The sequence below is a fragment of the Coccomyxa subellipsoidea genome (genome assembly GCF_000258705.1).
Source record: "Coccomyxa subellipsoidea C-169, whole genome shotgun sequence".
Lineage (NCBI taxonomy): Eukaryota > Viridiplantae > Chlorophyta > Trebouxiophyceae > Coccomyxaceae > Coccomyxa > Coccomyxa subellipsoidea.
This window is the reverse complement of record NW_005178040.1, coordinates 858,467-884,899: the sequence shown is the minus strand read 5'-3', so window position 1 is coordinate 884,899 and position 26,433 is coordinate 858,467. Positions and strand designations below refer to the sequence as shown.

General features: G+C 53.4%; 2 protein-coding genes across 2 annotated transcripts; both read left to right on the top strand.

Moving 5' to 3' along the window:
* Positions 1 to 5: 5 nt before the first annotated feature.
* Positions 6 to 10,573, top strand: COCSUDRAFT_27430 (hypothetical protein; the record flags this gene model as incomplete). Its single annotated transcript, XM_005650280.1, has 26 exons — positions 6 to 277; positions 464 to 527; positions 630 to 670; positions 794 to 929; positions 1,097 to 1,248; positions 1,456 to 1,552; positions 1,684 to 1,845; positions 2,041 to 2,187; positions 2,395 to 2,573; positions 2,761 to 2,931; positions 3,572 to 3,792; positions 3,989 to 4,076; positions 4,400 to 4,585; positions 5,067 to 5,192; positions 5,377 to 5,465; positions 5,977 to 6,156; positions 6,519 to 6,785; positions 7,088 to 7,306; positions 7,554 to 7,705; positions 8,002 to 8,142; positions 8,360 to 8,510; positions 8,809 to 8,926; positions 9,064 to 9,231; positions 9,512 to 9,745; positions 10,023 to 10,150; positions 10,414 to 10,573. The coding sequence occupies exons 1-26, from the start codon at positions 14 to 16 to the stop codon at positions 10,571 to 10,573; spliced, it is 4,041 nt and encodes a 1,346-aa protein (XP_005650337.1). The 5' UTR covers positions 6 to 13.
* Positions 10,574 to 11,169: 596 nt separating this feature from the next.
* Positions 11,170 to 26,101, top strand: COCSUDRAFT_40060 (hypothetical protein; the record flags this gene model as incomplete). The annotated part of the gene is made up of 29 exons (XM_005650279.1): positions 11,170 to 11,220; positions 11,558 to 11,747; positions 12,043 to 12,221; positions 12,458 to 12,613; positions 12,870 to 13,007; positions 13,341 to 13,428; positions 13,646 to 13,786; positions 14,018 to 14,217; positions 14,536 to 14,849; positions 15,102 to 15,221; positions 15,850 to 16,061; positions 16,398 to 16,483; positions 17,226 to 17,386; positions 17,673 to 17,769; positions 17,898 to 17,984; positions 19,364 to 19,547; positions 19,704 to 19,885; positions 20,124 to 20,288; positions 20,482 to 20,653; positions 20,842 to 20,919; positions 20,962 to 22,037; positions 22,246 to 22,472; positions 22,664 to 22,779; positions 22,902 to 23,017; positions 23,228 to 23,735; positions 24,677 to 24,913; positions 25,094 to 25,152; positions 25,432 to 25,648; positions 25,986 to 26,101. 29 exons carry the CDS (start codon positions 11,170 to 11,172, stop codon positions 26,099 to 26,101), a joined length of 5,673 nt encoding a protein of 1,890 aa, XP_005650336.1.
* Between the last annotated feature and the right edge of the window lie 332 nt (positions 26,102 to 26,433).

Sequence of the window (26,433 nt, the reverse complement as noted above, 5' to 3'; positions counted from 1 at the left end):
CAGATGTCCTTTAATGTTGACTTTGCGGTGTGAGTTTGCCGCGAGGCAGTTTAGTACACCTAGGACTGTCAATCGAGGGTCATTGAGTCCTCCATCACTTAGGAAACAAGGTTTCAGACAGTCTTATGTCACTTGCACACGTATCAAAGGACAAAAGATAAACACCATCTCTGTGAAGACTTTACCAGTGATGTCGAGTCCAACAGCAGAGACGCAGAGTGACGTGTTTTCGGCAGTCATGCCCAAGGAGGAGATTGGAGCCCTGCGATTTCTCAAGGTGTGATCTCGATCTCTATGTCCATACATTCTTTCTAAAGTGTTTGATGATTCATGTGGCTCTCATTTAGGTGATTGGGTCATTTGTTCGATCCATGACGGTCTGGCATGCGGTCTCCACACGTTGCTGATCTGAGGGATACCGGTGAGCACATACATCGCTGAAGCCGTGTCAATCGCATTGCAGGACCATCCAGAGTACGACGGAAGGGGAGTGGTGGTAGCTATCTTCGATACAGGGGTGGATCCAGGTGAGTTTTGTCATCTCTCTCAAATGTCTCTCACAGCCTGTGTTGAGCATCCTCCAAATGCACTCGCCACTTACATAGTGACAATTAGCCTGCCATGAACAGGTGCTGTGGGCCTCCAGACGACGTCTGATGGGAAGCCAAAGGTGTGCCTAACAGTTCTAGCCTTGCAGTGGTGGTTGCCTTGAAGGTGCATGCACGTGCCCGCCTTTGCTGTACCGCTATAGCAGTATGCGAAAATTGAATCAATAATTTGGTGCAACTTGCAGATATTGGATCTGCTGGACTGCACCGGCAGCGGGGATGTAGATACTTCAAAGGTTGTGAAGGCGGATGACGATGGGTGCATCCTTGGCTGCTACGGCAACAAACTGAAAATCAATCCTGAATGGAAGAACCCTTCAGGTACACAGAGTACTCGAGAGGATTTGTCACACAAGAGTGCAGCACCTGCAAATGTCCCCCTTGTGTGCACTGCATTTCTTTTGGATTTGGGGAATGTCTGCTTGCATGCAGATGAAAATATCAAGTCCTGGGTAAGGATCACGTGATAACATTCCTTGGACAAGCAGGCGAGTGGCATGTGGGTGCCAAGCGTGCATTTGAGCTCTTTCCTGGAGGCCTGAAGCAGCGCAGCAAGCAGGAGAGGAAGAAGCGCTGGGAGCAGAAGCAGCGGGGGGCCATCACTGCATGCACTGCTGCTGTGGTCAGCCAGAAGAAGCAGGTGCAGTCTCAGAGGCACTCTTCCTCCCTTACATAAACGTTAGATTCTCCATCTGCTGCAGCTGGATTTGTCCTCTCCAGCTGTTTTCTTTCTATGAAAACACTGCATGCACTTTTATGAAAACTCTTCCCAACAGCAATCATGATCAGGCGACCTCCGCCTTGTTGAGTTCTCGTGCATGAATTGAAATCGTAATGCTATTTGAAGGGAGACTCAACAGCTGAGGACGGCAAAGAAGCACTGGAAGAGCTGGAGCTGCGCTCAAAACTGCTGGCAGACATGGAAGAAAAGTTTGAGGATCTTGGTGAGCCTCCTCTTCCGTTCAATATTTTGCTATCTAGTAGAGCAGACAAGTCATATTGCATGCAGACTTTGTGCACAGTCAGCATGCATTGACGTGAATATGATGGTAATTTGGTCCTTGATTTTGTGCAGGCCCAATGCTGGACTGTGTGGTATGGCACGATGGGGAGGTGTACAGGGCTGCGCTGGACACCAGCGAGTTGCATGAGCCTGGCTCCACAGCAGGCGCCCTGGAAAACTTCAAGCCACTGACCAACTTCAGGAGCGAGCGGCAGTATGGCGTCTTCAGCTCCCGTGCGCTCCTTTAGCTGTTTATGGTGGTTTATTATTCATCAAGCACCAATTTCCACCATTTTCATACGAGGAACCCTTCTGCAGGCATGGAATCGGTCCTTTGCAGGCTGGGTAGCCTCTCTACCCCCTGGCAAGTACCAAATTTATTGGTAATCTCATGCATGGAAATCTGAACGATAATCATTGCTATTGCAGAGGACTCCTGCAACTTTGCGCTGAACATCTATGACGAGGGCAATGTGCTGTCCATCGTGGTCGATGCGGGCTCACACGGCACACATGTTGCTGGCATCACCGCCGCTCACCACGAAGACAACCCTGAGCTGAACGGCATCGCCCCAGGTATGCGATTACTACACTGATGTGTTTTCTCTTTCATTCATGCATGTGGCACTTGCATGCACGAGCAAAGTGTATTCTTAATGCATGCGGGTATTTGCATGCATGCGCGTCAGCATCCTGTGTGCAACCTGTCCTATTTGCTGAAATTGCTGATGCACAACGAGAATATGAGAGAGCAGCAAGTAATTTACCAAGTGGCTGCTGCAGGTGCCCAGATAATCTCATGCAAGATTGGGGACAGCCGGCTGGGCGGCATGGAGACAGGAGTGGGCCTGACAAGAGCTCTGATAGCGGTCATCGACCACAAAGTCGACCTCATCAACATGTCATACGGCGAGGCCACTGCCACTCCCAACGCCGGCCGCTTCATCAAACTAGCCAATGAGGTAGCGCTCAGCCTTACTCTAGACCAGACCCTTGACACATGAGCTGCACCATGTGGGAACTGGCAGCCCCAGTAGACCTGCAGAGTCTTTGGGCAGACCTTTTTTCAGCGCCTCCACCGCATGTCAGACAGCACAAAATATCCTGTCATTTGGAAGGCACTTTGAGGGTGGTGATGCGTGCATGCAGGTTGTGTACAAGCACAATGTCATCTTTGTATCGAGCGCTGGCAATGCCGGCCCGGCGCTGTCTACTGTGGGCGCTCCAGGCGGCACATCCTCATCCATCCTCAGCATTGGCGCCTATGTCTCCCCCGCTCTGGCAGCTGCCGGCCACTCTGTGCGTGAAACTCTGGACAAGGTGCAATGCTCTCTCACACTCCTCCGATGCTCATCAGTGCAACAGGACACAATAAAACAAGCACACATTCTGGTAGTGATCCCCTTGCGGAATTGGTCGGGCATGTCATACCCCTGCAATGCAATGCTTGACTTTAAAATTCCAGAAAGTATGATTGGTGTGTATAGCAAACACCAAGCTGAAGTGGCTGATCACAGCTGCGTCAGAGACCATTCAGGCAAAACATTGTGCATCTCAGCATGCATTCCCACCAGATGGTGCAGATGCATATCGTCATGTCAAACGTCCAAGGAAGCGCAGAATTATGGTGCGTTATTCTGCCGTGTGTCAGGGTCACATTCCCCGACCCTCTAGGTGGTCCTCTCAATACATACATGGTATGATGAGCGCTACAGACAAACAACAATTACACAACCCCGTTAGCTAAGACATCAGCTGCATGCGAAGGAAACTCACAAACAATCACCCACTTTTGGATACCTCTTGCCAATGTAGATCAGGCCTGGAGTGCTGTGGCTGGGCTGAGACCTGAGAGACCTGTAAGTCTGAAAAAGAAAGAATCAGAAGTGAATTCAAAGCATATACATTGTAGTTTTCCCATTAGAAATAAGGACTTAACCTTTCTTTCATGGGGGGACAGGGCCAGCAGTACACATGGTCGAGCAGGGGCCCAACCCCAGATGGCCACATCGGCGTCACACTGTCGGCTCCGGGGGGCGCCATTGCACCGGTGCCCCAGTGGACGCAGCAGGGTCGCCAGCTCATGAACGGCACATCCATGGCCTCGCCCAACGCCTGTGGCGGCGTGGCGCTCGTCCTGTCTGCTGCCAAGGCCAAAGGATGGAAAGCCACCCCTGTCAGGTACGATGCTGCCCCATCCCCCTCGTTACCCTGGTTTACATCTGTGACGCCCGAGGGGGATGGCGCAGGCGACCTGGTCTGGCACCTGCTATAGCTGAACAACTGCTATTGGTGGGTCTGAGATGCATGATGGAATGGGGTGCTGTGCAGTAAGACAGCATGGGCAATTTCTGACCCGTGTCACGGTTGGTTGCAGGGTGCGGCGTGCGCTGGAGAACACTTGCCTGCCGCTGGGTGGGGACGCCCCAGACGCTGTGCTCACCTATGGCCGCGGCTTGCTCCAGGTGCTGTGACACCGACCAGTCATATTCATGCCCAGTATTGATCCGGAGAGTGGGACTGCCATGCATGTCATGTGTATCTGCCTCACTTCCTTTCAGTGTGTTGTTAAGTTGCAAATTTTCAATATTCACGAAGAGGTGCATCAAGGCAGCAGCACATCCAGTCGGACATGCAGCAATCCTTAGGCCAAGTATGAAATCTGTTTTGCACCGATGCAATCCACCGTGCAGCAGTACAAACGGGCCTCAAATACTTCGCAGCAGCACACTTGAGGCTGTCAAATTCCATTCTGCGAATTGAAAAGTGTGTGGGGATTGCCCTCCAGGTCGACAAGGCCGTGGAGTATCTGGAGAAGGCGGCAGCGCAGGACGAGAGGGACGAGGTTCTGTACGAGGTTCGCGTGCGCCGCAGCGACGGCTCGGCCGGCGGCCGCGGCATTTACCTGCGAGAGCCGCTGGACTCACGCAGAGCTGTCACCTGCACTGTAGATGTCCGGCCCACAGTGCATGAGGTCCGCGCCAATACTTAGTTTCTCCTTCCCAGGATTCTTTTGTCACTGAAGATTGAAGTGCGCAAAGTTTTTGCTCCATCAAGCAAACCTATCTCATGTTGATAAGGCGTTCCTACATCTTTTGAGCATATGAGGCACCTCGATTCCCAATTGTTGGGGCATTTGGCGGTTGGTGGCTTTGGGTATTGATATGGCATGCACAGGGTTCCATGCATGCCAGGCCCAGAAAGCACAAAGTGGGGATGGGCCTACTGAGTAAATGTGATGTCTCAGAGAGCTTTTTTTGTTGCAGGTTGATGCTGGGGCGGTTGACTCCACTGAGACGGAGGCATCTGGGGAGAAGATCCCAGACAAACAGGCCAAACTGGTGAGTCCTTTTCAACACCTCCTGCAGCATGACCAATCATGGTTCCTGAGCACAGCCTTGCTTCGCCACCATTTTTGCTCCACCTTAATAATATGTTCATGACTTGTGTAATAGGATGCCGACGCTGTGAGGACACGGCTTTCAATAGAAGACAAGCTGCACCTGGAGCCGACACAGCCATGGGTGGAGGCGCCCTCTGCCCTGCTGCTGCACTCCGGCGGCCGAACATTTGAGATTAAGGTACCTGCATCCTCCTGCCTTGACGAGTGCTGTCAGCAGACACAATGCACGGCAATTATACACACCTGCTTCGGCTTCAGACTAAGCACCGAATTGATGAGTCCTTAGGGGGAGGCAATGTGTACCAGAGGGGGTTCATGCTGCCAATAGAAACAAAATGGATGAGTCATGTTACTTGTGAAAGGTGGACGCTGGGAGTCTGCCCGAGGGACTGCACTTTGCGGAGGTCTGTGCTTACGACAGCAGCGCTCCATGGCGTGGACCCCTCTTCAGGTGCAGTGCATTAAAACGTCATGCTCATCAACTACTTCAATGCTCTCCGAGCAAGTTAATATACTATGGAATCCACTTCCTCATCTTTGACTAGTGCATTGAGTGTGTGGAACTCTGGACGGCATGATTCACGCAATTTCCTGATTGCCTTCTGAGGCATTGGTCATTGAAACGATGGGCCTTCATTTATGGCATGTTATGGCATTTAAATATGGGCTGCTGGTGGCAGGGTGCCAATCACAGTTGTCAGGCCCATGCCGGTGGAAACACCGAGCACCTCAGGCACGCCTCCATCACCTGCAGGTGAACCCCTGAACTCGCCCCCAAGCACTTCTTGGGGAAATCTGACATTTCCATTGGTGGACGTCCTGGGCATCCATCTGCATCATCAAAGATGCACAACATTTGCAACATCCCATGTTTCTATCCGTATGAAAAATGCGCAAGCAATGCTCTACCCTACTCCTCTTCCATCCTGTGCCTAATGAAGGCCTGCTAAGCTGCAGCATAGTGTGTATTCATTCTGTGTCATATCTGTCACAGCCGCCAACGAGGATGACAGCAGCTACGTAGCCCGTCTGGGCTGGGTGGACTTCACGCCCGGCCAGGAGGTTCGGCGCTTTGTGGCTGTGCCTGAGGGTGCCACGTGGGCAGAGCTGCGCATCACTGCCGGCGACCACGAGCAGCCCCGGTAAGTCATCTATTTGTCAGCCTGCTTTCATTCCAGATCTAAAATCGCCCATCCATGGCGGGCTCATCCAGTTTGTATGACCTACCCAAGCTCGTGCATCCTCCACGATTAGCGTCAGAAATTGCATCTCAAGGTCACACCTCTAAATCAGCTGAATGCGCATCTAGCATATGTGTCCGCGATGCATATTGCAACGTTAGTACCTGATCTCGATAAGAATGCATCGTTGTGGTTGGCAGAGACTCTCCAGTAATATTTGCATCTAGCAAGGCTCTTGTCTTGTGCTAGAGTATTTTCCTTGACCACAAGCCACTTACCATGGCTACAAAGTTTTAGTGATCGCATTGAATTTGCATGCACAGGGGCTTCATGGTGCGCGCGTCGCAGCTGCTGCCGCACACGCGCTACTCGGAGACGGAGTCCCGCTCCTACCTGAGCCTGGCCGCGCACGCAGAGGAGCGCCTCAGCTTTGCCACGGTGGCGGGGGCCACGCTGGAGGTCACCCTCGCGCAGTTCTGGAGCAGCCTGGGACCGGGCAGGCTCCGCGCGGAGGTTGTGTTCCACGGCCTGGAGGCCCGGCGCGAGGTGCTCCTGGACGGGAGCAGGCACAACACCAAGCTGCATGTCAGGTGCGCTCCGGACCAGTGCGCTGTAATATTGGTTGGGCTCTCATTGTGATGACCAGGGCCGCACTATGGAAGCTGAAGCTGGCAATGGCTTGGAAATCTTCAACAGACAGTGAATAATCAACTCAAAGGACTACATATTGGCTCTAATTGGGAGGTTGCAGGTCGTGACCTCTGTAGATCCTTGCATGCCTACGCGCAAGGATAATCCTCCTGGAAACCCTTGCATGCAGCGATCAAGACACTGTCCATCTACTTCAAGCTCCAGGAATTGTGGCGTTGGATGAATTGTCTCACTGTTGCAGGGCGCCGTTCCGACGGGAGAAGCTGACCCCGGCAGCAAAGTTGGAGAAGGTGCGCATTCCGCTGCGGCCGACAGAGGCGGTGCTAGCGCCGCTGCCCGGTGCCCGGGACGTGCTGCCCAACGGGCGCACCATCCACACGCTCACCCTCACCTACAAGCTCAGCGTGGCTGAGGCCGGCAAGCACTGCGTCACCCTCCCTCTCCTCAACAGGCAAGCCCAGTCAGCGCCTCTTGTATCCACGAATCCCTCAGTGCCAAGTATAAGCTGAAAACTGGTTAAGAATACAAGGTTGGCAAACCCAGAGCCAGCGACCACAGGGCATACATGCAGGGCGTCTGCAGCCAGATGTGCGGGGCCGAACAGAATCATTCCAGGATGCATAATTGCAAGCTGAACAGTTGCTTTGTTCAGTGATACAAGAGTGTTGTTGTTTGTTGTGAAGCTAATGAGGCATCGTTGCGGACAGGTATGTGTATGATGGAGAGCTGGAGGGGCAGATGACCTTCCTAACGGACGCCAACGAACGCCTGATCAAAGTGTCTGACATCTACCCCGAGGACGTCCAGCTGGCCAAGGGTGACTACATCATCCGAGCCCAGCTGCGCCATGACGACACAGGTCTCGCTCTACTCTCCCTTCTGTCACTTCACTTTCCTCTAGAACCTCACGTGTGTTCCCAAACGCTACTTGTTGCATCACATGCAGACCTTCAGAGGTTCAATGTCTGGCACCCAGTGAAGCGGATATTTCCTCGTGTCCTAAGCTGATGCATCCAGCTTCTGGCTCTTTGATTCAAGAATTACAGAGAGTGAGCTGCAATGGTAGCATGTAGTTCAATGTACCACAAATGTGCAGTTTGCAAAGATGGCCGAATGCTATCATGCAGGATGTAAAATGACTTGTGTGGCGCACAGGTGTGCTGGAGAAGCTGAAGGGCCTGGCAGCGGTGGTCGAGAGGAAGCTGGGGGACAGCGTGAGTGTGCCGGTGTACGGCAGCCATGTCGCCTCGCTCAAGACGGCAAAAGACACCGTGAAAGAGCGAGGCCTGTATGCTGGTGTGCACTCTCTTTTGCCAACTGTGTCACTCTGCTGACAGAAGAGCCTTAAGCCATCATAGGTCTTGCCAGTGTTGTGTGTAGATAAGCTGATGTGTTTTTGTTGGAGAAGTCGGTTTGCGTTGAAGATGAAGGAGATATTGAGCAATAAGTTTTACAAGTCTTGCGTAGGTGACGGATGAAATGCCTTTGTTTTGAGGCAGATTTGTCGTTGCAGGTGAAAGAGCTGCGATTTTCCTGGGTCCAGTCCCAGAGGACAAGCTGCCCAAGGATGCCACTCCTGGCCGCCTCCTTGTAGGCACTCTGTCCCTGTCCAAGAAGGACAGTGGCAATGGCGAGGCGCCCGGGAAAGTGTTTCTGAGCTACAGGTAATCCTTTGATCCTCACCTTTCAAAATCTTTAGATAGCGCACACTGCTATAGACCCTGCTCGGGCATGGTTGTCTGGTGCCTCATTTGACCCTTGTGCACGAATCTGCTCCTTAAAAGACTGAGTTCAGCCAGGCACGTCTTTGCATCCATGCGCTTAGATTGGCTTGTCACAGACTGCCCCACCCTTTATGTCAACATGGTGCCTAGTGGTCCAGTGGACTACAGTTGCTCCTAACTATTGCTCCTGACCATGAGATCACCAGAGGTTTCATCATTGTATTTGGTGCCCCTGCAGTGTCCCTCCTAAGAAGGAGAATGGGGCTGGAAAAGATGCCAGCAAGGGGGAAGAGAAAGACAAGGAGAAACCCAAGACGCCCGAGGAGCGTTTGAAGGACGCCGTGCGCGATGCCCAGGTATTCCAACACATCAAATGTTGTCTTGCATTATTGCATGTGCCCTTTCCGCACACCAATGATTTGGCATGCGTGTTTCTTGATTCCCAATTGCTGAGCCTTGCCTTCTGCAAGTGAGGCATCGGGTGTGTCGACAGGTGGGCTTCTTGAAGCAGCTGAAGAGGGAGACGCCAGAAGAGGACGAGGCATATCTTGCGCTCGAGAAAGACCTGCTGCAGCAGCACCCCAAGCACCTGCCCCTTCTGTCTGCACGGCTGGCAAGCACAAACAGCCTCTCTTCTGAGTCGCACCCCAAGAAGCTCGAGGTAAGCTCTTTCTTCCACATGCTGTTGTTTGCAGAAAAAGCGATAACATGCACTGTGCAATTTTTGTTCCAGAATGTGATTGTATATGTACCTGTCCCAAATGGAGCACCATTCAAGCTATTATTCTTCCTGCACCCTTCAGCACAGTATATATGTTCTTTGTGCTGCCAAACCTGAACCATGTCCTGTACGTGATAGCAGAAATGTGTAATGAGTCTTCCGACCTGTCGCTGGATGGTTGCAGTTGATGTGGGGTTGAGTGATGTGTCATCATGAACAGGAGGTTGTGGAAGCTGCCGATGCAGTGATCGCCGCGATAGACGAGACGGCTCTGGCAAAGCTTCTGGCGCGCAAGACACCCGAGGAGGGCCCTGGGGCAGCTGCCAGGAAGAAGGAAGCTGAGGAGCAGAAGGCCGCACTGCTAGATGCCCTGGAGAAAAAGGCCAGCGCTTTGCTGGAGCTGCATCCCACAGCGCCAGAGAAATCCCCGTCAGCTGAAGCGCCGGCAGAGCAGGTCCCATGTTTTCTTGCTCATGCTCTTGCTCTTTCTTGCTTTCAGTACAGCACCAGATGCCTTCTGCTCACATGCATCTCTCAAATCACAGCCTGCCATTCATGCTTATGTCAAATTAGTGCAACATGCCCATTGTGGCTGCATGCAGTGCTGCTCTACAAGCAGCTCTGCATGCATGCATGCATGCTTTTGTCAACCTAGTGCATGCATGTATGCGAGGAGGTCGCCGGGAATGGGCCACTGACAGCTGTGTCACATGCAGGTGCCTGCCAGGGAGGCGGGTCCAGATGCATTTGAGGCGGCTTTCCTAGAGCTGCAGGCGTGGGCGGACACCACAGAGGAGAAGTATGCTCTGCTGCACGCCAAGCGCCTTGCTCGCAAAGGCCGCTACGCTGGCGCCCTCAAGTGCGCTCTGCCTCGAATCCCTCTCTGTTTTTCTCTGCCCATGAGCCGCACCGTGGGGAGAATTTTCCCGCTGTTAATGGATCCATTTTCTCGCTGCATTAAAGAGAAGCTGCCTCACGCGGGGCATGCTCCAGCAGCAAAATTGGAATAAAGAGCTTCTGTGGTAGAATGTGCAGCAGTGTTGGTCATTGTGCATGCCAGAGAGGACTTCAACTGCATGCATACCTTGACGTGTGGTTTCACGCTGGAATGCATGCATGCAGGGCTCTGGAGAAGTCAGCCAGCCCAGAGGACAAGCCAGCAGCTAAGGAGGTGCTGCAGTTCCGCAAAGAGCTGTTTGAGAAGCTGGGCTGGCAACACTGGGCGCTGCAGGAAGACTCCAAGATCAAGGACTGCTTCCCCCCAGCATACCCGCTCTTCTAAACAGACATGCGCCTAGGACTTGATCTGAGCAGTTGCGGAGTGAAGTGGGTGTTTGAAGTGGCAATGGAAACACTGCAGCGTGCTTGTGAGCAGTGTTGTAAGTGCAATAGTGTCATGAGCAAGGGGCGCTCCAGTAAACGGGAGTCTGCAGTTCTACCTGAAGTTGCACAATAGGTATGTAGTATGCGCCCAAATTCTCTACTGCAGCTGGCTTAGGCAAATCTTCTGTGGCAGAGTTTCGGTGAAATGCAGCTCCAATGGCAGCAATGTAAAAGCTGCGAGACAGACACACAAAAGAGAAGAGAATAGGATGGAGTCCCCCCCATTGCCATTGACACGTGGCCGACGTTGGCCAAGATGTCGGCTCAACTACCTCGATCGCCTTCTCATTTACCAATGTGAGATGGGCTGCTCAAGTTGACTGCATCGATGAGGCTCATCGTCATGTCTCTCACAGCAAAGTCTGCAAGTGATGTGTGTGTGTGTGTAAGCTGCGAGACTGTACGGGTCGGCGAGTCCAAGGGATTCCCAATATCCTGAGCCTCCAACCAGCAGCTTGAGTAAGCCTTGAAGGGGGATCCCGAAGTGCCTGCACCATGGTGAAAACGTTCTTTACATCCGTCAAGATTCCCGGCATCACTGCTATGGTAAGGGGCGCTGATGCCTGGACTCAGCGCTGTTGCTGTTTTGACAAGGCCAAGCAGCCTGTCATGCATTGTGAGCCTCGCCAGCCTGGATGGCATCACCTTATTATTATCTGGTTGCTGGTTTCGTTTGGACGAGATCCTGGTCCGATGGAAACAGCTGCTGCAATACCTACGAAGGCAGCTGATTGAAGTTGCCCTGAAGTGCATCGCACTGATTGATCTCAGTGAAAGTGGGATCGTGTATCACTATAATACATGTGAGATTGTAGGAGCACACTCACACGTCAGAAACACGTCAAATCTGAGCACCTCTGAATATCAACTTCAACTTGTGCAGGACTTTCATCTTGTAGGAGGCCTTCCAGAGGTGTACATTGATTTCCAAAAGGACCACAATAAGGATGACAACGCAAGCTGCACAGCCTGGGAGCCAGCTACCTTTGATGCTGCAGCAGATGGGACAAAGCATCGCACAGTGAAGTTTGCTTCGCAGATGAAAGCCCCTGGATGGCTGAAGAAGCTCATTGGTTGGCTTTCCTCCGTTCTGTTTGCAACACAGATTCAAGAACCCTGGGCAATTAGCGAAAGACTCATGTCCTCAGCATGCTTTTATTAGAGTCTCGTGCTTTGGGCTGCTGCAGGAAGCTGCATGATGCCTGCTGAGGCCTTCAGCATGCATGAGTGCACATCACCGGGAGGCCTTCTGGATGCCTTTTCAGATTGTCTTCTGGTCATATTCACTCATGCATGCCTGCTTAAAAATAGGCTGGATCAAGTGTGCTATTGCCGAGTCATTGCTGAATCAGCCTCTGTGCCTGGCAGGAAGGCCAACACTGCCGATCATCGACCACCAGAGCACTGCGTTCAACACTAAGACAGGCAATCTGACCTTCCACTCGGCTCCCATCATCCAAAATGGCCCCAACGGCGAGTTCTCCATTGCAGACATGAACTGGGATATCTTGAACCGCGTTGAAGCAGACGGCACCCCATTTGTCACGGTGAGCCGTAGACCCCTGTTTCCTGATCAGATCTTCGGGCTCAAGGACTTGCCAATAGCACAAACCCTGATGGCTGCATCTCCTCAGACTGCCGGTATCCGCAGCGAGTCCTTGCGGCGTGTGATTGGCCATTGCAAGATGCCATGCACATTGCCTGGAGTTGCATGCAGCAGCAGGATCGCTAGGAGTGCTGCCCTATTATTTTGATGGCACTAAATGCGGGTTCTTGGGTGCAGATTGATGTCACGCTGACAGCAAAGGCGGACTACGCATGGATGTGGGGCCTGCAGACAGCAGTGGAGTCCATCTTCATATCCCAGGCAAAAGATGACATCGCTCAGTACCTGCAGCACAATATGAAAATCTTCCGGGACATGCTTGCTGCTGGCACGGTGAGCCTGTCTGGAATGGTGTTGCTCCATTCATTCATATTTTGTGAGCGAGTTGTGGGTCAATACTGATACCTCATGGCAGTCCGTACAGCCATGCCATCAGTTGCATCAGTATGCATACCGAAGGATCACTATGAAGTAGTTGATTGGCCAAAGGACAGAGTTATCTCAAAAGATGCTTCATTTTCTGTTACACCGCTGCATGGTCACATCAGCGCTGTCCCTGGGTTCTAAGGGAGCGCATGTTGTTGCGCAGGTGCCTTTTCAGAATGGCATCATCACAGATGATCACCTGGGAGAACCTGCCCCAGCAGGGGAAGACACACAACCCCTGCGCCCATTACCCAATGGAAACCATGCAGCCGCTGGCAGAGGCACCACATCCAGGCCCACAGTGCGATCCCGGCTTTTCACCCTGACTTCCCTGTGTCTTGTGATGTATCTGCCCTGCGGTATAGAAGCATTCACACTCAGGTGTGCTGGCTGGAATATCCAATGTGGATAGCAAACTGCCCACTGCTCTTGCTAGCGATGCATATCTAAACTCCCCATGAGATCTGTGCATACTTGAGAGCTTGCTTCAGCAGTAGACGGAGTTCTATTTTGAGTGAGCACTTAGCATGCATGAACTGAGGTAGGAGGTCCTTTCTATCAGTCAAGCGCATGCTTGGTGCCTTTTTACTGTCATCTAGCATGAGTTTTGATTCTCTAGTGTGCTGTCAAACAGAGTAAGGCACCTGGCAAGGGAGCGCTGTACACCAACGACTCAGTCTCTGTGTACTATGATGCCTCTGAGAAGCTCCGCCTGCCTCGCAGTGAGTGCTCAACCTTATCTTCTCTTAGTTGAAGGTTAAAACCCACAGTAGGTACTTGTTCATATCGCCCTTGAGTATTGTGGGGTCATCCGGTGAGATGAAGTTCGATTGCACGCAGCAAAGACTAAGACTGTGACTGACTAACGCTCCCGGCCGGGTTGCTTGTTGCTTGTGCTTGCTTGCTTCGTGTTCTGAGAATGTACATCTGGCAATGCAGGACGCTCAGTGGACAGCCAGCTAGCTGCAGTGCCCAAGCCTTTGCCGAAATTGGAGCTGGAGAAGCAGCAGGGGCAGCAAGTGCTCAGCCCCAGGCGTCCCTCTCCCAAGCCGGCAGCTCCTGGCGTCCTGTCGCTCAGAGGTGCGCAACTAAACAGCAATGCATGATTGCTTGATACCTGTCACTGAGACTATGTCATGTCGAGAGGCCCAGATCATTCACTGCTTGACTGCTCCACTGAGAAGTCCCACAACAGTATGCAACCTCTGTCAGCACATGAGATAAAGCCATCGGCATGCAAGTCAGCTTGCGCAGCTTAGGAGGCAGCTCAGGGGAGTTCAGTTTAATGAGCAGGTAAAGCACCATGCGCAGGTGGAGCCATGCAAGTGAATGGAGGAGCCTTCTCTCCCAGGACGCCAGCCAAGACAGCCTCCATCCTGAAGGGCGCAAAGAGCCCCCGGTCCTCCCAGCGCAACATGGCTGTTCCAGGCCCGAGCACAAAGCCAGCTGCTGTCGTGCCAAAGGCTGCACCTGTGCCCTCTGGCAGCCAGACGGAGCGGCGCTATGACCAGGTAGGCACTTCTCTCGAAGTTTTAATCCCCTGGTTACTCTAATGGGTGCGAAATGTGTTCTAACATGCTGCATCAGCCAACTGACAGCTACTGGTATTCTGGGTCTCCTTTCACAGATCAGCACGCTGTGTTTCTTTAGCATTTGTGGATATCTTCGTGACTAAGCACTGGGTGAGCACTGATCTAGCACTGATCTAGGATGAGATAATTCTGGTAGTGTACCTGTTAAGTCACTTTTCAGTCAGCACTGGGAAAGCACCGAGTCAGTACAGCGGGGCCACGTTCAAACCGGGGGTGTTGTTCTGTCCGGCCGTGCAGCGCGATTCGGTGCGGAGGATGTGCCAGGAGTGGGCGGATGAGAGCGTGCCCCTGCAGCAGCCGAAGACGGCCCGAGCGCGCGTCAACACCCGCCGAGCGGCCGATGCTGCGGCCGATCCGCTGACGCCGCGCAGTCGCGAGCGCGAGCGCATCCGCATTACCACCCCTGCCACCCCCCAGCCAGGGGTAACTAAAGACTCATCCCTGCCCAAGCAGGCACCCTGGCCGGCGGTGGCCGATGGTCCCCCCGCTGCCAAGGAGGCCCCCACCAAACCTGCTGCGCCGGCTGCAGAGGATCCTGTGCCAACTTCCGGGTGCGCAATATAAATATAATTGTTATTATTATTACACGCATTTCCTACCAAAAGGCAAGGTACATCTGTGCTCAGAAAACGCTGGATGTCTGCTGCTTTGTGCACATGCACTCTCTTGTATGTGAGACTGCAGTGCAAAAGGTGCACAGGCATCCACAAATCGCAAAGCTATATTGTGCACAGCTTTACTGCAGCTTGTCTGCAGAGGGAGGGCACATGATGTGCGGTAATCAGCTTGCTGCTCACGTGCAGGCCTCCGGAGCAGCTTCCGCCCACGATTGACCAGGAGGGGAAGTACTACATCTTCATGCCTTCCAGCCAGGAGCGCTTCCACACCCCGGCAAACAGCATCCTGCCCGTCAGCCGCCAAGAGTGAGCTTTTATGCTGTTCTCCATCAGCACTCTGCCTCGGGGAATATTTCATTTATCACTTCCCAGGACGCAGGCACCCACAACTTCTTCTGAGCTAGTGCATCTTGGACATGCCGCTTGCGCCGTGACCCTTTGGTTGTTTGGTTGCGCTGGTTCTGCATGATTAGGATGTAAGGCTCGTCACTGCCAGCACAGCCTTTACATCTTGTCTTGCAGACCCTGCGCTGCCAAAGAATGGGAATATTTTACACATGCATGCTATGGTGCTGGCAGGTGCTGGCAGAAGAGGTAGACCTGTCAAGTCCTGGAATGATTATGTCAGACATGACCTGGCTTCTCTTGGTTTATCTCTGACCTGGTGGAGGAGAGCTCAAGATAGAGAAGGTTGGAAGGCCGTCATAGAAACGCTGCTGCGACGCACCTGATCCTCATGGATTGGAAAGGCGTGTAATAACAATAATGCTATGCATGCTGTAATAGGGTGCCCCGTCTAGAGGTCCTTGTTACTAATAACCAAGGAAATACAAATCTAGCATGTCAGGATGGCAAGCCCTGCGAAGAGAAGCAGCTGCATATGAACCTACTGCAATGCACCAACTATGCTTCTGTGGTGTCATGGTGTCCTCAGGGAGGAAATGCAGTTTCCAGTCACTCCTGCGCCAAAGGCCGCCGCCGCCGCACCCATGGCCATCAGGAGGGCCCCAAATCAGTCCCCGTCCCCCGCGCAGAGGGCAGCTGGGCGGCCCCTGACTCGCCAGTCAGCCGCAGGTCCCATGCGGCGCAACAGCGACCTCCTTGCACAGGCCTCGGGCGACCCAGGCCCCGGCATGGCGGCCGTAGGTGACTTTCAGACCCTGACAACACTATTCTGTGCGCTATCAGTATGGGATACCTTTCTAGCCCGTCACTTGCACTCAATGGCCATCAGGTTTGCATGCAAGATAGATGCAAGATCAACAGATCAGGCACTTGTGAACGTCCCTTTTTTTGTTCAAGTTATGTTCACGAGTGGAAACGAGAGAGATGCCAACTTTCAAAGCAGCGAGGAGAAACGGCTGGCGTGCGGTGTATTTGCAATGCTAGTGACGCACAAGATGACAGCGTTGTCGTTTCTGTGAAGTGGAAATTTTCTATACATTGCCCCAGATTTGAGAGGGCGATGTGCTGTTGGCAGAGCTGCTGACGCCTCAGAAGTCTGTGTCTGCACCCACAACGCCGAGATCCAGGGCGCTGAGCCCCAGGCAGCGCGCAAGCAGCCAGAGGTGGGCGGATGATACCCACGACTACAAGCCTCAGGTAAAGAACATACACAATTTCACCACCAGCATTTTATAATTCAGGTGTTGCTTGGCGTACCTAGTCCTTGAGGACTGGAAAACGTGTAGCAATAAAATTAATTTTATCTGCCCCTCTGCCATTGTGAGTGCGAGCATGCCCAGAGCCCAGTGTGTGCCTGTGGTGCTGTCACCCTCTCCAGCAAGCCTTCTGCAATGTCTCAAACACTTTTGCACAGAAACACCTTGCAGTAGTCCATGTAGGTGGTGTGCAATACGGGTGACGGTACAGTATTGTAATTATTACACGCTTTTCGTGTCATTTGGCAAAGTGCGTCTGCAGACAAGCTGCAGACAAAAGCTGCCACAATCCTAATCCTTGTTGGACTCGCCACATCCAAGCAAGATCCGATCAATCGTGGGCACGGTGCTCAGTATTTATACCGCCCCCCCCCCCCGCAAGCCGGGGTACAGTGGATTGGCCCGTACAAGGATGTGCACGAGATTCCAGGTAGAAAAGGGACAGCATATGAGCTGGGTTTTCTAAATGGGGGAGTAGTCTTAAACAGATTACAGATTTAACAGATTACTATTTGTTACTAAGTGGTTGGGGGGCCTGCCCCCCACACTCAGTAAATGCTGGGCTCCGGGGTAGCCAATTGCCACTTATGATTCGGGTCCGGTTGCTACGGATCAAAGACTATAACTCCGTGAGTGATTGCGGCTGCAGAAGAAGCAGCCGGCGCAGCTGTCGCGGCTGGGCTCGGGTGTGCGCTTCGAGCCGGGCGCCGCTGTGAGGTGCGGCGACGCGCGCTGGCCGGGGCACATCGTGGTAGTGACAAAGGGTGACAAGCCCACCAGCCCCAGGACCTCATTCCCCTCCGCCAAGAGGTACAGGCCAACCGCTGATAGAATCTTCTCAATTTAATCTGTTGAGGGATTACATCCTGGTGAAGGAACAATTGGACCCCGGATGCGCAGAAGTCTATTGAGTAGGCTCTGACGCATGTGAAGCATGTAGTATTTGATGCCGCGGCCATAGATGTCTCCTTGCGTTGGTTGTGGAGGCTCATGCTTTTGATCAGCGTGCAAGACAGCTGCATGAAAGCGATGTCGTCTGTTGGCGAAGGAAAGTACAGAACAGGGAGCTGATGAGGGGAGGTATCTCATTGTGCAGGGTGGCTCCCATGCACGGGCAGGAGGCCCGTAACGGGCAGACCCCGCGGTCAGCACTGAAGACCAATTCCAAGAAGATGGGAGCAAACGGTGCACAGGTCAGGTTTCCACGCAAGTTTCCTTTTTGGCGTGGATGAACAGGGCACTTTCTTCAGATATTTGCGCATTGAGTTCACTAGGTGCACGTTGTGCAGCCTGTAAGGAACAAGTGGCTTTGTGGGTGCAGGGAATCAATGGAAAATCTTTGGAGCAAGGAGGAGTTGCTGCAGGGCATCTGCCGACTCCCAAGAAGACTTATATCAGCGATGGTGAAGTGAGAGCAGAAACTGGCGCAAAGAAGCAGAAGGCGAGCTGGTTTGCCAAGTTGTTCTGTGGCAGCAGCTCTGCAGCAAAGTAATTAGCAGATTGAGGAATTCAACTGCAAGTTAGCCTGAGGGGACATCATTTTGCAGCACAGTAATGAGCTCAGGAAGTGAAATGAATCCTGCCCAGAGTAACAGCGACTGGCCTTCGAGTGCGTAATTTCCATCAATTCTCAGAGCTGCTCAGACTCTCGCAAGGTGCATGATGCATTGTCTCAGCTTATTGCAGCGATGGCACGAGCCTGCAAATGCAGCTCTGCCATTGAATCATCCACTGCAGCGTCGAAATATCTGCTAAGCGAGTATGGCTTGGGTTTTAGAAGTGTGTCGGTGTTACAGAAGCATCCAGGTGGCGATTTTGCCTAGGAATGAACATGTTAGAAATGCATGTGCTCCCCAATCCCCAGTGCCATCAGCTTTCTTGTCGTATGCGTGTGCAGTGTATAGCTGTGGACAATCCTGGTTCTGTTTCAAATACCCACGGTGAAACAGAAGCTTGCACTTCCTACGCTCTGATCACGGTTCCCAGGGGCACACGAGTTTCAGCACAAACAGTGTCACATGTACATCACTCTCAATGATAAGAATTGTACCAGCCAAGCAGTCCAATGCATCATGTGTAGATCCATTTCAGCTTGGTTGAGATGAGGAAAATCTGTCCTTCTGTACCTCATTACAACATTGAGCCGCGTAGGTGCATGCAACGCGGTAGTTGCTAAAGCAGGTGGTGAGTCCAAAGCCGCCTGCACTTTCATATCTGTGCTCCAACTTCAAGCATCAAGATGACCGTCTTGGCAGACGTAAGAGGCGGCAGGTGTAAGCCAAGGCCAACAGCGTAAAGATCAGCTGTCCTTGACGCGTTGTAAATATCGGGCCGTGACGGTCCTTTAAAGACAGAAGCAGCGATGGTGAGGCGTAAGGAATTGCCAGCCATTTATATGCCATGGAGCGTCCCGGTGAGCGCCAACTTCCAAGCTGCAGGGGCCACCTTTTATTCTTGAGTGGTAGCACGTTCAGTGGGAGCCTCTAATATTTACGAATAATTCGCTGCGATCAAGGCTTTCACAACTGCAGATAATTTCTGCGTGAAGGTTTTGGTAAATTCGTGCTAGCTATATTGCATTTTGGGAAGTCCAATGAGCCTGTCACCTTATGCCGTCCTGGCCTCAAACGCAGCCGATCTCCTCACCAACACCAAACGTCGGCTCTCCTTGAAGGAAATAGCATTGCAGAATGCAGATGCGAAGGCAGGCAAGTGAGCTGGGTGCAGACAACGCCAAAGTGTGACTGGCACAAATTTGTCTCACAAAGCCTTCCGTGTGTTGTGCAGCAAATCTACTCGGTGCTGGCAGACTCAGACTACCTGGCAAAATTCCACAAGGACTCGCATGGCAGCTCCAGGGTTGAGATGGAGCCATGGGACCCTCCAGGCTCAGAATTTGGGTTTGTGAGGAAGCGGAGATGCCTGTACACTGCGCCACTCCAGGGCCCTTCCTGGTTCAAGACAATGCTTGGTGAGGAGCGCAAGCCAAGTACTGACTTGCCTGTGGGGTCTTCATTTCTTATTCTACACCTGCATGTTTTAGCTTAGGTCTCTGGTGGTGCAGTGACCACCACTGTGTTTATAGCAAACCTTGCAAGGATTGAACGGATGAAGTGTGTGGCTACAGGTGGTCCCAAGCTAGTGGACATGATGGACATCCATGAGATGATGTATGACCCAGAGAGCGGCTGCATGCTGGTGCAAGTGGACAGCTACATGCTGCTGGAAGATGGCGCTGCCACCATGCGCATGCGGCATGTGCAGTGGCTCTACAGACCTGTTGTGGCTGAGGACTTGACAGGCTGCGAGGTGAGATCCTTTGATGCTAGCTTCCTCATGCAGGCATGCATGGATGAAGGTTCGCATGCTCATGGGTTCTTCATCATGTTACAGGGATACAGCCTGCAGCCTCTGTCATGCATGCCTGCACTAAAGGCAATTTCATTTTAGCAAACCTCAATGCATGCATTGCAGCATGCATGCCGTTGCTGCCTGACCAGGAGGTCATCAGGAGTCCTCGATATACATCACAAATCTGTGCTTGCAGGTGAAGACAACACTGACAACCTGTGCAGCGAGCTTCAGGAACGCACAGCTGCAGGATCTGCCACAGCAGGTGGAGAATGCCCTGGCCAGCATAGCCGCAGAAGAGGCCACAATCCTCAACGACTTTGCCCTGTGCTACATCGGCGCGCTTGAAGATGCTGGAAAGGTGTGAAAATTGCCTCACCTGCCTTGCTACAGATAACATGCACTTGCATGAATTGCCATGCATGCATGCTATGTGCCTGTTGGCAGTCAGCTCTCGTCATGTGTCCATGTGAAATGGCCACATTTGTTAGACATAGACTTATCCTAGGGAAGACATCCCTGCATGCTAACATCTGAGTTTTATACCTGTCCAGCTGACGACACCTGTGCAAGCCCTGTCTGGAGTGATGGACGGCAGCAATGGGCGGCCATCCAATGAGGGCCCCAAGACTCCTGGCAAGCTGGCGGACATGCCTTTCAACCTCGTCTCGGGTGCACTGATCTATCAGGACCCAGATGTCTCCCAGCACATGGAGTTCCCTGCAGGTACTGGTCCCGTTGCCAGATGCAACCCTTGCGGTAGTGTTTGATGGTAATGCATGTGCACAGCAAATGGCACGATGCAAATTGCATCTCCTGTAGTACATAGCACGCATCTGATGGCAGGCAGATTGACAGCGCACCGCCATATTGCTATCAGCAACTTACTGACAGACTCGTCCTTCACTTCGCAGGTCACCAGCATGGCAGCAAGCTGTCCTCCACAGAGGGCAGCGATCAGTCAACGCCGCTCTACCAGCGAGTGCACGCCGGTGTGCAGCAGCCTGACATGAGGAGCGCACCGCTGCCGGCAGAGCGGCTCTCCTTGACAGACTCCGTCCTGGAAGGCATCCCTGCAGGGGGCAAGGAGGTGGATAGCCTGCTGGGCACTCGGCTCAACTCCCTGGACCTGGCCACAGAGGGCCACGCCCTGCGCATCAAAACCTGGCGCTCCCATGCGCACCACTCCGGCATGTCCATGCGGCCCCTGTACAGCCAGCGCAGCTCTGGAAACTCCGAACAGGTCCACCCAGCTTCTGCAAGCCACCCCAGGACAAAGAAGCCGCCGCCGGCAGAGACTGCCAACGGCAGCATCACTGCCGAGGAGAGGGCGCTGCTGGAACGGATGACCAACAAGCTGCATGACAAGGGAGACAATCTGCAGTACAGGCAGCCCGGCAAGCTGAGCCCCAAGGAGCTCAGGCTGGTGGAAGAGATTCTGGATGCCAGCATGGAGGCTGATGACCTCGAAGCCGAGATGGAGGCAGCGGCTGGCAGGGAGGCACACTTCCCCAGCAGCTACTATGGGGGCGAGCACCACGGCGGCGACGCACACACAGAGGCCGCATACAAGCCGCGCGGCGCCGCTTCAGGGGAGTGGGCCAGGGAGTCCCAGCTGGAGACCATGGACAGCTTCTCTGAGTACAGTGTCAGCACCGTGGAATCAGCCAGCACCTGCGCCGCGCTCAGCCCCTCTACCATCAAGATCAGCCTGACGCCGCGCGGCGGACGCTCTCTGGAGATTGTGCGCGCGGCAAATGCTGAGCAGGGCTCCGTCCTCCAGGGCACCAGCCTCCGCAGCCAGAGATCCATCCACAGCACAGGTGAAAACATGGTGCACACTGCGCACTGGAATGAGCAGGGCAGGTCTGGATCCATCAGTGAGCAGCAGCCATTCTCGCCCATTCGCTGGACGGCCCTCAGTTCTGTCATGGAGGACGGCACAGTGACTGTGCAACAGCAGCGCACTGGGGCATTCAGCCCCCGCTCCAACTTCAGCTGGCAGCCGCTGAGCGAGTTGGGCAGGGGAGATGACGAGGAGCTGTTCCCTGAGAACCTGATGCTGACGGAGCAGTCGGACCTGGGCCTGCTCAGGAACCGGCTTGCACAGGTGAGCATGCCCTATCTGACGGAGTATATTTATCTCTGCTTCAACTGTGTGTTCATGCAGTATGAAGCATGCATCTTGCATCAATGATTATGACATATGCAATCTGAATTGATAGCAGTCTAACCCAATTTTCAGTGGCGATTCGATGCCAGATTTTCAGATGTTTCAGGTTCATGTACCCCTGTTCACGTCCACTTTGCTTATTCAGGTGCTGCCCAAGGAGAATCTGAGCCAAGGGCTTGGCTCGAGGCAGCATCAAGAGCACCTCAACATCGGCGGCGGAGAAGCTCCGGTGCGGAGGGGCACACCGGAGCAGCAGACGCAGCAGCAGGTGGACAGCTTCACCATTGGGGTGCATGCAGCGATGCACAACCCCTCTGCTGCAGGGCTGCGCAGCGGCGAAGATGAGGATCTGGAGTCAATGGACACCAGCAGGTGCGCAGACTGCAGTTTTAGTCTTGGATTTTGTCGACTTTTCAATTACAGGATAATTGTAACGCAGCAAAGCGGAATTAGGTGACTTTCATAAGGCAAGCAATTTTGATTGCTTGTTGGCAGTGTGATGTCTTGGAAATGTCAAGGATCCTGCACTTGGCAACTTAACTTTTTGTTTGTCTGCTCCGCAGTGAGTACTCCTGCAAGCCACAGAATGAGAGGTTTCAGGGTGCAGCTGGACCCATCTCCACCACCACAATAGTGGAGACCATGTTCTTTGATGCTGAAGAGGACTTCGAGAACGATGGTATGGGCAGCACCCTCTCCATTCAACAACATCTCATTGCAGCAAGATCTAAAGCAATCTTGGGCTCAATTAGCAATTGGCAGCGGCTCTCAGCATCAAGCCAATTCTCATGTTCTGTGCAGGCGCCACGCTGGATGCCAAGCTCCTGAAGACTCTGGAGGATGCCGAGAAGCATGACATGCATGTCCCAGATGCAGGCGTGCTGCACACCTCCAGCAGCATCCATCTGCCTCACACGGTACGAGACGCTATGTACTGCAAATTTGCTCATGTAAAGTTGTGCTTGACATTTGAAAATCGAACAGCAGATGGGTACAGGGGAAAGTGAAGCGCAATAATGTAAAGGATTGTGACACCCACTAATTGCAGACATGGTATCCCTGCATTAACGTTCAGTAGGAATATTCACCCAGCACTTGCCAAATTTGGCGCCCCTGCATGCATGCAGGATTCCACAGACATTGCCGCGGCGATGGCCACAGTCATGAGCGTGGCAATCGAGACCGTCAACGCGGTGGCAGAGACGGCCATGAACACAGTCAACCGCATCACCAAGGTCTCCCTGGAGCAGCTGCAGTCAGCCAACGGCCTGACCAGCCACAGCAGCGTCCCTGTGCCCTTCAGCCGCACACACCAGAGCCCCTGGGACGAGAGTGTCCCCCTGTCCAGGCAGCGCAGCCTTGCCACCTCAGCAAACGCGCGTAGCTTCCGAGCGACTCCTGCAGCCGGCCAGCTGGCGGCCTTCCAGCAGCGACCGGCGGCCGGCAAGCAGCCCAGACAGCAGGAGGCGCTCCCGGGCAAGGGAGTGTATCTTCGAGACATCCCTGTGTCGTCGCTGTCGCTGTCAGTTGAGGGGCAGCAGCACGGCGGCTTCAGCATCAAGGGGGAGCTGCAGAACCTCCGCCAGGCCGGCCTCGGCCGCAGTGGCGCCGGCAGCGCCCCGGCATTCCTCAGGGGTAAGCCCCAAGTTCCTGAACGATATGTTACAGAGCAGATTGATTGGCTGTCAGCTGGCTGCTTCGTCAAGGTAGGATCCTGCTCTGATTTCTGTAGATTGCCAAGTCCTCGAAACCACTACCAGAAAGCATGGTCCACTATTGGGCAACGCACATAAGCACTCATATCGGAATCCTTTGGGGCCCGGGAGGACAAGATACAATGCGATTAATTGTGCTGCATCATCACAGGTCCCCATGGTGGACCCCTCAGTTATGGGGCGGACATCGCGCACCCGCATGTGGCGCTGGCCAATGGAGAGGCGCGGCGGCGCATGCTGGCACCGCCGGTGCAGCAGGATCAGGGGCCTTTCAGGGCTGGCGCACTGGCAGATGCGCACAAGTCTGCGCCCCCTTTTGCAGGCACGCCTCTCCTGCACACCTCGAGGACAAAAATTTTGAGCGACAGAAATATGAATATGGTACCCCTTGCTCAGGAAGGGCTCCAAGATGCATAAAGCCAGAACGTGTTTGTGTCACATGAGATGTAGATTCTGCTTGGTTCCGCTTGCACAACATCCTTTCTATTAGTCGTGAGGTCCTCCATGTATTGGAGTGGTGCGCAAGCTGAGGCAATGCGGTGGCATTTTGCAAGGCTTTTGAAGTTGGCATGGTACAACCCTGGAGCTGTCACAAAGGGATCAAGGAACAAAGCTGGCAACGTCCTGACAGGGGTCTTTGCACAGCAACTGTTCAGCGTTTCTGATTGAATTCCTGCAGCCACCATCATCATAGAAACTCCCACAGGCAAGACTGCAGACAAAATACAGGAAAAGGCTACCAAAAATATCCTAGGCCTTCAAGGATCCGCCAGATCCAGGCAAGACCCATCCAACCGTGGGCGTAGTCCATATATATACTGGTAGTCTAATTTGAGGGGTGGCATTTTTGTGGAAATGCAGGGCGCCCGAGGGTGAAGGTGCCTCCTCTGTGGACTGGCTCGTCGCCATTTGAGGGCCGCATCGACGACACGATGAACAGCGAGGCCTTCAGCGAAGCGCAGGAGGGAATGCAGTGGGTCAACGGCAAAGGGTGGGTCGAGGCGGAGCAGACCTTCCTCCAGAGCTTCAACTCGGCACCGCCCCTGCTGCGCCGCAGCGGCTCCCGGCCCAGCACCGCGCCTGAGCTGGTGCCTGCAGGTGATCCAGAACTTCTCAGTCAGTCTCACATTGCTGCAGCTGATATTCGTGGGACTGAAGTGCAATGTGCAAGTGGGATTTTGCCTTTCATTTCAAAATTTTATTTCACGCGTCCTCCAAGAGGGATTTCGCTTTTTAAGTTTTGACTTGGAGCTGAAGTATTTGTGATTGATGTTGCAGGCGTGCGCCCCAGCCCTGTACCAGAGAACCGCGTCATTATCACAACAGCATCCATGCAGGTGAGCACAGAGTCATGCTTCTGGTATTTTCACCACGTCAAAATGCATCATCATGATGGCCACTGAGTGCAGGTGTATGTGCTGTTGTACCAACACATGCACCTGAACCAAGTCGTCCAACATGCTGATGCATCTTCCTGCCCGCACTTGATGAGGAACTCCTTCATCTCTGTGTGCTCGTCATGGCTGCGAATGGAGATATTAAACACACAGATCTCTTCTCGCCAGACCACCTATCCTTCTTGCTTCACCCCTTGATGGCGGAGTGCCCTGCAGCAGGTGGCTGCCACGGCAGGGCTGGAGGACACCGGTGTGGTGCAGCGCGCCACTCGCGAGCACCTGCTGGCAGAGCGCCGCCGGCGTGCCGTCCGGCTGGCCGCGCAAGGGGGCCCCCCGGTCTCCACCGACATGCCACCGCCGCCTCGGGACCTCCCGCCCCGCCACCTGCCCACCACCGCCACGCGCGCGGACGCCGCCAGGCGCCGCTCCTCCAAGGGTGCGTACAAACTAATAAAAAAATTCAGTCTATTCAGCTTCTTTAAGAATGGAGGCTCGGACAATTTTCTACTCCGTTCATGCAAGGTGTGCCGCTCTCCCAAGCAATCTGCTTAATTGGTTTTTCAGACAGGCCGCAACTGTAGTCTAAAGGTATAGGAGTACTAGTAGTTAGTGGCGCTGGCTGTGGCGTGGGGTTGTGCCTGGGACAGATGAGGTCCAAGGGAAAGATTGACATGCAGAGATGAAGCTTACGCGCAGTCTTAAACATCTCATCATATTGGGAAGTGGTTGTAGACAGGAAAGGAGCTGATTCGCACTGTCTGCAATGCGTGCAGGTGGCCTCTGCGGCAAGCTGGCGAACTTCCTGCACGGGTGCAGGTCTGGAAAGGCTGCTCGCACCACCAGCTACACTGAGCACAAAGTGCCTATGACCTCACAGCAGGCTTCCTGAATAAGCAGTGCAGAGCCATCCCATTTGAGTCCTGATCGATTGGGGCAGACAAAGTATGTCCGTGCAGCAAAGTCTGTCGGGCCTGGTAAATGCAGGGTGAATGAACAGAGGGAAAGCTTCCCAGACTAACAAACTCTGGAGCTTGATCCCTCTTTTCACTTTCATTGAGTGTGCCTCTTGAGGCTACTGGCAGAGTTAATGGTTAGTGACTGAAAAAAACCAAAAAAAAAGTCGGATCTGCTGAGGAGCAAGCTGTCCATGACGATTGCATGACCTTGGTAGCCGTTCAGCGATCATTCTCTTTTGCCTTCTCTTTTTAGATGCACACACCT